The sequence below is a fragment of the Lissotriton vulgaris genome, chromosome 5 (assembly GCF_964263255.1).
Source record: "Lissotriton vulgaris chromosome 5, aLisVul1.2, whole genome shotgun sequence".
Taxonomy (NCBI): domain Eukaryota; kingdom Metazoa; phylum Chordata; class Amphibia; order Caudata; family Salamandridae; genus Lissotriton; species Lissotriton vulgaris.
Genome location: NC_141693.1, coordinates 370,796,875 through 370,809,105, shown reverse-complemented (window position 1 = coordinate 370,809,105; position 12,231 = coordinate 370,796,875). Strand labels below are relative to the sequence as shown.

Below are 12,231 nucleotides of genomic sequence, written 5' to 3'. Positions count from 1 at the left end.
TTCGGAACTTTACAATACCGCAAGGTGCCCTTCAGGGGTTCAAGAGGCGCTATTCTCAGGTGTCCCGATCAAGGACATATGTAGAGCGGCGACATGGAGCAGTGTCCACACCTTCACTCGCCACTACTGCTTCGATTCTTCTGTGAAAGAGGATGCGGCAGTGGGCCAGGTGGTTTTGAGGAAGCTTTTCCAATAAGTCGGTGAGCTTTCCTTTCTATCCCGCCTTCCTGTTTTGTATATTTTGTATTACTTGTGATTGTTCTGCTTTGTGATGCAAATGTGTATCTGTTTTCTTATTAGGATTACGTATGACTTTTACAGGTACACATATTACAAAATATGCTTTTCTCTTTACTGCTAGCTATTCTGATACAAAGCATGGGAATCTATGAAAGTTCCAATACTGGGGCAAGAAAACAAGTTACTTACCTGTAACTTTGGTTCCTCAGTATTGGTAACTTTCATAGATTCCCATGCGCCCACCCTCCTCCCCTGGGAAAGCTCAGCCTTATTATCCAATGATGTTGCTGTTCACAACGGCTACGAAAATCTGAGGCTCTCTCAGGAAGGTTCTATGGGGTGAGGCTGCTCTGATTGGCTACTGCAAGAATTTGGTCTCTTTTACAAAAAGAGGTGGATAAGCTACAAAATGAGATGAGGCCTAGGCCTATTTTTTCACTTTGTGCTTACTACTTAGGTATTTTTTATTTACAGAGGCTCCCATTCCGACGACGGGGAATGATACAAAGCATGGGAATCTATGAAAGTTACCAATACTGGGGAACCAAAGTTACAGGTAAGTAACTTGTTTTCTTCTGGGATGGGTGATGTTCCTCACACTCCCTCACTACTCTTACATGGTTTTATGATTACTGGTTGTCTATATCTTCCTTTCAATGACTACTTATATTATTTGAGGGTTTCTTGTTCCTACAGTGGTTTGTCTTCCAGCCTGTCGAGCGAGACTGGGGGTTCACTTTCCGATGGGGACGAGGATACTCGTGGAATTCTGATGGTCTTGTGTGCAGAAGTGAATATTTCTGTATTTGTATACATATTGATCATGTATATATAGGTGTATGTTACAAGTATGACCATGATGAGTGTATGTCTGCCTTTCTTGCTGCACTACTTCTTGTTGCTATATGCAATTCTACTCCCTTATTCTAGGGGCTCATGCGTTATGTAGTTCCAAAGGGTGCTTTTCTCTCTGCAGGGGTTTCCTCCGTCTAAGAGGGGTCTCTGCCATCTATTGTGCTTCTTTTTATAATGCTTTTGTTCGGTGTTGTAGAGGTGTCTTTCTCTTGCACTCTTTCTCTCTTTTTGTGGGTGAGATCTGAGAATCCTCTTCGTCTCTGTTCTCAGGGAGTGTTAGATTCCATGACCAAGGGCTATTCATTTAATTCAGTGGTAGAGATTAATGTCATTGGCTCCAGAGTGGAGGATTAGGGTTAGATCACATTCGGTATCTATGTCATAGAGCTGATGCTCTCCTTTAGTGGCATGGATTGATGTCTTTGTTTTCGTAGCCTTGTACAGTCATGGGTTGATTGCCTTTGACAGCGATACATAGTATTATTTTTATGAAATGTTTTCTACAACGCTTCCTTATCCCTCTGTTGTGGGTTATGTTGTCCACATGTTTCTCATGAGGGCTTCCCACAATTCTTCTAGTGGATCATCTTCTTTGCTTTGCCTGTAATTTTTTAGACAGTTTAGTTACCTTGACCTGCAAGTCTTATTTAGGGATCTTGTTTTAATAGTTCAGTCCACTGACCCACCTCCAAAGATGGCGTTGCCTGGATTTCTAATTCTAAGATAAGGAGTCTGCGCCTAGATGTCTCTATCAGATGAATAAGTTATCTACCTTCAGTAACACCTTATCTGGTAGAGATCTAGCCACAGATTCCTTAACGACTCACCCAGCCTCCCCGCTCAGGGAACTAATAGTCTGTTGCCCTCAAGATCCCTTTTCGGCATTCTAATACGTCTTTTCAGGTCTTTTTATTTGTTTATCAAAATGTTGTTTCTTTTTTGCACACTGTTTCCATATGCTGTCTCTATAAGTGGCTCTGCGTTTTGAGTGCAAATGGTAGTCACAGAAGAAACTGACGTCAGCTCGTCGGAGGAGGGCTTATGTGGACTCTGTAGGCGTCCCATCTGAAGGACGACGTTACGCAACGCCCACTACTAACACGCAGATGCACTGCTGTACAAAAATGTTCGTATCCAGTCTGGCGCCTATGAAGAATTCTATGATAAGGAGTCTGCAGCTAGATCCTGTCTCTACGTTACCGAAGATAAGTAACTTATTCTATAAGCATAGTAGCACCAGGTTTGCTTTAATAGCATGAGAGACTCCTCATTATTAACATTTTTATGATTACTTTTATTTACGCCCTCATTACAAGGCGGGGAGTGGAATAATTCATCAATCATCCTCCGTGTTCAATCCTATATCTCACAAAGATGAATGAATGCTACTCATACAGTCACCACTTATGATGGGCCCTATGATAAAGCATACCATGAAAGTGGGTGCAGGCGTTGCATACATTTATAAGGGATTCTTTAGAAGGAGGTGACTGTATGTCTGGCATTAATCCATTTTTTGCATAATATCTTTATTTGCAAGCATGTGTTTAGTTGAGGAAGGTGGTTGAGGGATCAATGATTTATTAATTGTTGCTAGAATAACGCTGAAACATCTAGAGTGTATAAGCATTTGTATACAGCGTCAGCCATGGTTAAGCTGCATTGTCTGCCTTTGCAAAACAGTAATACTTTTAAGACACTTTGTCTCCCTCTTAATCTCTGAGGGACACTTGTTAATAGGCTGTTTAAATGTTTAAATTGCATTTCCCTAGTGTTGGTTTGCCAATTCAGTCATAGCTTAGTTAGCCCACTCCCCTAATGTCATGACAGTCTCTTGGAGGGTCTCTGTATGATAAAGGGTAATCCTCTAACCAGCAAGTATTGTAATTGTATTGTAATTGCATTTATATAGCGCTTACTACCCCTGACGAGGCGTCAAAGCGCTTTTTCGGCAAGTAGCACGCTACTCCAGGACCCATAGAGGATTAGTGTTGAATTAGTATAGTGAAACATGCAAGTACATTTTAAGTGGAGGATAGGTTAGTCAGTTATTTGGAAGTGACTGTATAATAGATGGACGTGCTGAAGAACATTTGTTACAGGCTGATCATTTTTTCTGAGTCTCTATCTGTTTTCTTAAGTTCAAACGGAGGGAGCAAGATCTCACCGGCACTTTGCCAATGGTCTGAGGTGATGAACCATCCAGGATTAGTGTGCTGTGTTCAACAGACCACAGGGATCCCACTGGTTGTGATGGTGAAACCAGACAGTTTTCTTATTCAGGAGATAAAGACCCTGCCTGCCAAGGCCAAGGTGAGTGACCATAAATTACTAAGATCAATAAATGATCAAAGTCATGTATTCTGTGTTAGCAAGGGATTAGGCTATGTGACTGTAATATGACGACTATTTTCTCCTCTGGATGATCCAAAAAGCCTCCCTAATGTTCGCTATATTCTCCTGGGCGAAGCAGTAATGAAGCATCCAAATGTAACGGGTGAGAGGAACATTTTGTGGCAACACACATTCTAAGACAGGAAGTCCTTTGTGTGATTTTGTGAAGATGTGGCTCCCTAGGCAGTTAATTTTTCTCAAATCCTGTCCATATTTTGCTACAGGTGGGTCAACAGTCTGCAGCCCCATTGGAGCTACCTACCCTCTTTTAAGAGAGATCACTAGAAGAGCCATGCCCTGCTGAGAGGAGGCTCCCCAAAAACTGTAATCCCAACCCGTTCACCCGATATATATATATATCTATCTATCTATATCTATCTATATCTATCTATATCTATCTATCTATATATATATATATATATATATATATATATATATATATATATATATATATATCTATATATCTATATCTGGCAGTCACCCAACAACTTAAGGTTTGTTTCCGCTAGTCCTGTATGCAGACAGGACTCTCCTGATATGTAATACCTACCGGCAACAAAGCCCCCAAAAAGTGTCACAATGTATCACCTGTCCCGATTGTCTGTGTGTACTCACCCCGCTCTCTTCCATCTCAGTACAGCTGTTCTCACTGATCCATTAGGTCTCATTATTATTGGAGGCAATGTCAAAATCCTAAAAAATGTAAAATTGGATCGAACTGGACCACGTTGACATTCACATCATCTTCATATCTTCTTGCGTCCTTCACAATAGCTACTGGCTTAAGTGACATCTGGCATCATTACAACCATGAGACAAGGTGTATACCTATTTTTCGGGTGTCAAAGACTGGTCCTGCCTAGCGACGACGATAAACCAACAAGAGGAGAGTACTTGACTTAGGATAAAACAACCACCTCAAAACATCCATCACCTACGAATCTGCCCCTGGTATATAAACGGGCTGTGCGATAAAACATTGGATAAAGATCATTTGGTTTACTTTCAAGGCTTTGATCTCATCCTGCTACAAGAAACATGGTAAGAAGAACCTTTCCATTTCTCTGGTTACAAAACCCATCATACTACAGCAGTGAAAGGCTCCAAACTTGGACATCTAAAGGGTGTTCTAACAATTTACTCATCAATAAAAACAATAACAGCGGCTGAAGATGTTGATACCTTCAGATCCTCCACCAATGCAATTAAAGCACTCAGAGTGAGTATATGGGATGGAAATACTATACAACAAATACTACTCCTAAACACCGATATGCATCCTTGGGACAAAATTAAAGGTGTCAAAATGGTGGAGGCAGAAATTACTAGGCTCCTCTCGGAAGAACCAACTTCAAATCTACTGCTGACAGGTGACTTCAACATGCACCTAATGGGGCCACATATGAGGGACAAGCTACTCGAGGAACAACACACCGCCTGGAGTACCAAGAAGCAATAATCCGCACTCGCTAGGAACTTTGTCAAGGATCTGGAACCCCTAAGCTTTGTGGAACTAAATGGGAGTTTCCCGGCAGATCAGTCCCCAGCGGCAACATTTCACAGCACAATCTCTAGCACGCTAATAGACTACACCTTTGTTTCTTCATCACTCTTCAATAGGATTACCGGTTTTCAGGTAGGGACCCAAGATCAAAGCGACCACCTGCCACTGGAAATCTCCACTAGACCAACATGCTGAGGACCCAGAGTCTATATATACAGACCATTTCAGGAAGATCAAATTCAAAACCATCCAACTAGATGAACTACTGGCCTCAGCGAAGTCATTCAGGGAACAAAGGGATGAGACATACATAAATGAGAACTCACTGGGAACAGGTCATTAAAACATTAGGAGCAAAGCATACAGCAAGCTCTCTTCCAGCCTTATCGACAAACAGGCCTTTAGACCGTCAAGATAGACACTTTCTTATCACTAAAACTCCAAATATCCGTAATCTCAAAAAAGCAATAAACAAAACATTACGCATGCTTCGGCGTACAGGGCTGGATCCGAGTTTACAAAGGGAGCTAGCGCAACTTAAAGCAGAAAATGATCTGCCAGGCAAAAAGGGATTCGGACGAAAACCTGTGGGCTAGACTGTTACATGACTCCAAATCAAACAGCAAAAGTTTCTGGCGCCCAATAAACAGCCTATCCAATCTGAATTCTCCAAGAATCAACTCACACCTGACAGAAGAAGTTTGGCCTCTCATTTGCTTAATCATTTCAATCCTGATCAGAAGCAGAGCACACATATACCCTTGAGGCAATCCCTTCCAATCATAATGTTATACCAGGAAACAACCATCTTTCGTTCATCACCGGATCAAGGCCAGGATAGCTAAAGGCAAGTGGGAGGGCGCCCAGGGCCCTAATGGGATTCCACCTAGCTTATTGAAAAAAAGACCAGGAATACCTTTGTTTGCTTAAATCGCAGGAGGAAACACACTCCAGTACTCTTGAAGGGGTCAATCATATCCCCAATATACAAGAAGGGGGCCAAGAACTTAGGAAACAGCTGCACGCTTGTTGCTTTAATCGATATCGAAACAAAATATTACGCTGGCCTTCTTCTGGAAGACCTCATTGCCTGGACAGACGAAAAATCAATTATACCCATCAACCAAACAGGCTTTTGTAAGTGCATGGGAACAACTGCAAACTAAGGTAGATGTGGCAGAACACCCTCTATTCATGTGTTTTATTGACTATTCGTCAGCGTTTGATAAAATTGAGAGTAAACTATGGCCCAAGCTCAAGGATAAAAAAAAAAATACCATCTGCTCTCCTAAACCAGTTAATACTTCTCCACACACATACGTGGGTTCAAGTCAAGCTAGGAGATGGTAAGTTCCTGTCTCTGAAAATCCCAACAACCATGGGGCTCGAACAAGGGTGCGTCTTGGAGCCAACACTTTTTAACTTGTACATGTCTGATCTGTCATCTGAACTGGAAACCTGTAACCCGCATGTGACAAATATAGTTGGCTGCCACTCTCCAACCTCCTGTATGCAGATGTCCTTGTGCTGGTTAGTCGAACACCCTTTGGCCTTCAACATCTATTAGACACAACCAGTAGATATTCAGCAAACAAAGGTTTAACCATCAACTATAACAAAACCAAGGTAATGAGGATTCGTCCTAGAAAGAAAACCTCTAACTTTAGCTGGTACCTGGCTAACTCAACAGTAGAAGTAGTCGACCAATACAAATAGACAACAAAGGCACACTTTACCTCACAAAAAGATGTTATCAAAAGAAGAGGCAACTCTATTGTGGCAGCAATGAAATCTATCAAACATAAACTACCAGCCCAAATCTTACTCCACTTATACAAGTCTGGCAAGCAAAGCTCATTCCGGCAATCACTTATGGGAGTGAGTGCCTGAGGGGAAGAGGTGCGGCCATATTAGACCGAACTGTCTCAATAGCGGGCAGAATGATTTTTAATCTACCTAAGTATGTTTAAACAGCCCAAATAAGGTTAGAATTTGGCCTACAAGGCAAGAATTAGGGCGCAGAGGAGCTTACCTCAAGAACTGGTACAGGATCAAAATGGCCGAAGCAGGAACATTGAATTCCTACCTTTGAAATGAAATACATCAAAAGAGGGACTGCGCAGCTATGAGCTATAGGATAGCATTAAAAGAGCGTTTGGGCCTGGAGGAACTCTGAGCAGCCTCCGGGTCTTACCAATGTTTTAAACAAATTGTAAACAAGACAGTGAAAACACTATCCCTATTAGAAGACAAGGTGGTACTCACAGAAAGAACCCATGGATGGTTTGTAGTGCAAAGCTATGTCATGTTCTCTCCGCAACCTTACCTAGGCTCCGGTTTCAATAGGGGGAAGAAAAAAATATATCTTCATCTTCAAATGAGAATTTTACCATCATTGCCGCACCTTCCCCCTTGTAAACGATCGCCGGGTCAGACAACATGCCGGTTATTATGTGAGGGAGCCAGTGAAAGTGTATCACACCTTTTGTGCATCTGTGGAGAACTACAAGCTGAACGACGTCAATTACTGAAGCCATTCTTTGTAAGGAAGGGAATAAGAACCTGCAGACAAGCTGTGAAGGCATGCCTCGGAGGTGGTGACGTTCAGCTAGCGTGCCGCTTTTGTGCAATTTATGGAAGTGGCACAGGAGAAATTCGGTCGTTAAACACTTTTCCACTGCAATAAAAAGACATTTTTAGTGTCACTTCGCAGCAAACAACACATATTTAGGTTGCCCCTCACCCAGACAACATATGCGTTAACAAAACAGTCAAACAGCAATCCACTGCTGCAGCTGTCCATAAAGCAACTGATAATTGCACGGTTACCCCTCCACTGAGAACTGTGTACTTATTTTATCAAATGTTAAGTCTTCTAGATTTTCTTTTCCTACCTAAAAACTCTCAAACTGAAAAAGGACAGTATTAGCAAATCATTTGAATATCAGTCAATACACTGAAGGGTTGAACCCCCTTATCACTGTACTGTATTAGACAACAATTATTGATAATGGCATCATTGATGTAAGCATAATCCAGATATTTTATGAAGTGTTATTTTTAACTAGTCTTTAAATGATGAACTTTGCTGCTATGACTTTTTTATGAGAAATTGTATAGGTTTTAATTGACCAGACCATAAACTATTACTTACTTACTATTTTTCGGGGGCACACAGCTTCTTTTCCTGCATTGAATTACATTTTTACTCCATCTATGTATCTCCAACAGAGTTCACATGCCCATTCATGAACCCTTTTTCAACCGAGCAGTTTGCCACGGCCGATTTCGGTTCCCAATCCGGCCCTGGTTAGAGGCAGAGTTTATGGTGGCTGAATAAGTGGGACTTCTGCGAGGCCCTTAGGGAGGATTCTACTCCATATTTTCAGTTAAACACAGGCTCAGTGGACTGATTGAGGATCCTTTGGGAGGCCTTTAATGCAGTTACCAGAGGTAGAATTATATCCAAAATGACACAGCAGAGAATGGCAACAGAGGTCTAACGATATTGAGCAAGTGACACTACAGAGGGCCGATCAAAACTACAGTAAAAACATATCAGCTGCAAACCTTTGCTTACAAAAGCCAAACTAGAGAGCCAAGTGGTTCAGATGTACGAAGCTTGAATAATATGGTAAGATTCAAAGAGCTGCTGATGAGTATGCTAGTAAAACCGGTAATTCATTACACTGGATGAGTCAAAGGGAGAAGGTGGACAGACATATTGTACACATAGCAGATGTGGGAGGCGCAATACATACTACTCTGAAACAAGTAGCTAGCACCTTTGCACAATATTGTAGGCTACTCTAACCACATCCTTCACTATCAGATGGGCTATATGACTACTTTACCACTATTATTAGCCCATGGTTAGTGATTGGATGAACTACTTACTACTGAGGAGATCGCGGAGGCCATCCCCCAATAATCGACATGTAAATCAATGGGCGCCTGATGGAGTTCTTTAAATGCCAGTTGAACATATTGGCCAAACCACAAAAGTGGTATTGCAAAAGTCTTGGAAGAGGTTCTTATCCCTCATCTGAAAACCTTATCAACCTGCCCATTTAAGCTAACCTCCTTGTTCAGTAGTGAAATAAAGACCTTGGCCAAAGTAGCAACAGCACAACTGACTACTAGATTTATTGCTCCATTACATATTACTCAGTGTTTTTATGCCACTCTAATCAACCACACATAACATTAGAAGGTTATGCAACGCCATCATGATGGCTCAGATTGCAGGACCCTTGGCCATAATTCTCATTTGATTTTGAAAAGGCCTGTGACAGCCTGTTGTGAAAATATAATATCACTGTTAGAATACCTTGAATTTGACACTAAAATCACAACTCAAAGCGCCACAGTTGTCAACAAAATTACAGGAAATTCTCTGAGCCATTTGACCTACAATGAGGCGCAATTCAGGCATGAATAATGTTGCCCCTATTCTTCACATTGGTGGTGGACACCCAAATTACTGCCCTCAGGTAGGACAGAGGACTATTTAGTCTCTTGCTTATTAATTATAGGCGTCTCTTTAAGATTGGTATTTTAAGATGTGATTGCTTCTTAAAGCCTAGTGCTAAGTTTTGCTATTGAATCCTGACATTTTCTTCTTTAACATGTCTTCTGGTATTCTCTTTCATGCTGCCCCCCACCTCCCAACCACCCAGATCCAGGACATGGTGGCCATCAGGCACACAGCTAGTAACGACCAGCAGCGAACTACCATGATCCTCTTATGTGAAGACGGGAGCCTACGCATCTATATGGCCAACGTAGAGAACACATCTTTCTGGCTTCAGCCATCCCTCCAGCCCAGCAGTGTCATCAGCAGCATGAAGCCAGTGCGCAAACGCAAAACCACAGCCATTAGTGAGTGATACTAAAAGTGAGCCTGAAAGGGCACATGTATATGGTGTGCGAATTAAATGTAATGTTATGTTAAAATGCTCAAAATGTTCACAATGCTGCTGCCAGAACCATGCTGGGGCTCCCTCGGTTCTGTCCTGTTTCCTGGCACCATCCGGAAACTTAATTGGCTTCCCATGGCAGAGTGGATCCAATTTAAGACGCTGTGTCTTTCTTTCAAAATACTGAAGCTCGCTAGGCCTAGCTTGCTCTGTAATTTACTCACCCTGTATGTGTGCACCCCCGCCCCCAAACCCCCCCCCCTGCCAGCTGCACTCCTTGGGGCAGCACCTGGTCATTGTTCCCCGTGTGAAACGCTGTCGGGCGGGAGGCTGGTCCTTCACAAGTCATGGAACTCCCTGCCTGTTCAAATACACAGTCTGGAGGGTCTGTTGGACATTAGAAAAGCCATTAAAGTCTTTCTTTTTCCTTCAGTTTAGTTCTTTCTGGTCTTCTCTTTTTTTGTGGGAGTTGTCCTATTGTGGTGGTTAGGTCCGTTTTCTGATGCTGGAAGCGCTGGGACTCCCTTTTGCTGGAGCAGCTGTGCGCTATATAAGCACTGATAACATAACATAACAAAATGCCGGGATGTTATGCAGGGTTTAGCTGCATGACCGGCCACGGAGGTGCCAGATTGCATCATGCTCTGTTAGGATGCATTGTGAGAAGTAGCAAGGCATAGATCCTATGAGGATGTACCTGGGGTGATGGTTACAAATGGATTAGAATGTGATGGAGTTGTCAGTATTATTGGTGTTTGGGAGGCCTCAAAAGTTTAGACAGTTGTGATAAATGACAGGTTGTGCCGTTTCTGAGAATAAACAATAAGCATTTGAAGAGCTGATGAGGCAAATGTGCTACGAAGAATTGTTTTGGGAATTTGGGAAGAGACATGACCGGTACAGGGCATACCAGTTGCTGTCCAAGAGATGGATTTTCTAAGGTGAGTTTTAACAGTTGCCCTCTTTACAGAAATTGTTGAAACTTAGATGCTAATGGATGCTTCTTCCTGCATACACTTCATCTTTCCCCAGATGCCTAAATGCATCTGGAAAATCTTTTACAGCAGTAGCTGCTGCCTGGTGCTAGGTGACATCATTGTGGCTTCAGTCATAGATTAGGTGGCATTCAACAAGCATGACTTTGCTGCTCCATAAAAGTGTTACCTGTGTCTGTAATGTTGGTTCCTCTTCATCTTACAACAGCTGAAATATCATTTTGTTATTGGCCCTCTTCTCCAAGGCCCTGGGGCGACTGGTGCAGAGATGTCCTAAGACATCCGTTTTTTCTTTACTGGAGCAGTCCTGGTCGAGAGGGCGGCGTGTAGAGGCTGGAGGCGAAATTGGGGAGTCCAGAAGGGGTGAATCCACAATGAACATTGGCTTTGGAGCGCTGAGGAACCTTGTTGGCCCACTTCAACTCTGGCCAGAGGTGACTGGTGCTGTGTTTGCTGCAGGTTTCAGGTTTTGGCAGTTTCGGAGGACTCAGTTTTCTCGTTTTTGAGTTCTTGTGAATAGGTCTGCTGTAGGGTGATTCAACTTTGGTGCCATGTTAGGCTAGGGATGCAGACAAGCCAGGCCGCAGGGTTGGTACCAGGTCAGCTATTTCTTCTCTTACTGTTTTTGCAACTCTTGGGTGTTCTCTCTTAAGTCTTCAGGATCTTTTTTTCTAGTGCCAGGGGCTCCCCTAATTATTGAATTTAGGGGTGTTAGGCGAGTGTAGGGTAGTAGCCAGTGGGCTACTGACCCTTGGGGTCACTATGTCCCCTATATGACCACTTTCTGTGGGAAGTGTTCATAACCCTGTCCCAGAATTCCTCTGTATGCCATCACAAAGACAGCTACTTCTGAAAAATCGCGTCCATCTCACAGTAGCCCACCTTAGGGGTGGTACTGGCCTGAAGGTGGCACGCCTACCTGACTAGCTAATTTTCCTGCCTGTCCAGGTGCTAAGGGGGCTGTGGTCAGGGGGGATGTCTTCCTCTCCTGTGAGGAGAGTCAGATTTGCATTCCAAAGGTGGCACCTTCTTTGAAGCTTGTCTGTCCAAGGTGGCTAATCAGCAGGTCAACCCCCTGAGAGCAAAGGCTCTCACCCTAGGAGGTCAGGACAGTATCTTGGGTAGTAGGCTGGCAGAAATCTATCAGCGAGCACACCAGAGGCTGGTAGGTTTTCAGGCGGCACCTCTAAGGTGCCCTCGGAGTGCATCTATTGGTAAACTCAACACTGGAATTAGTGTGGGTTTACCAATACGAGATGTTTGATACCAAACATCCCTATCTTCAGTGAAGCCATGATGTAGGTTGGGACCGAGTTTACCCAGT

The 12,231-nt window shown here is 43.0% G+C and overlaps 1 protein-coding gene across 14 annotated transcripts in view; it reads left to right on the top strand.

The window, feature by feature from the left end:
- UBR4 (ubiquitin protein ligase E3 component n-recognin 4) overlaps nt 1-12,231 on the top strand; it is a 1,723,360-nt gene that overhangs the window by 679,210 nt on the left and 1,031,919 nt on the right. For all 14 annotated transcript variants that reach the window (XM_086921716.1, XM_086921718.1, XM_086921717.1 and 11 more), the window contains exons 26-27: nt 3,237-3,408; nt 9,673-9,874. In XM_086921716.1, the coding sequence (XP_086777842.1) occupies nt 3,237-3,408; nt 9,673-9,874 (374 nt within the window). The remainder of the gene's footprint in view (nt 1-3,236; nt 3,409-9,672; nt 9,875-12,231) is intronic.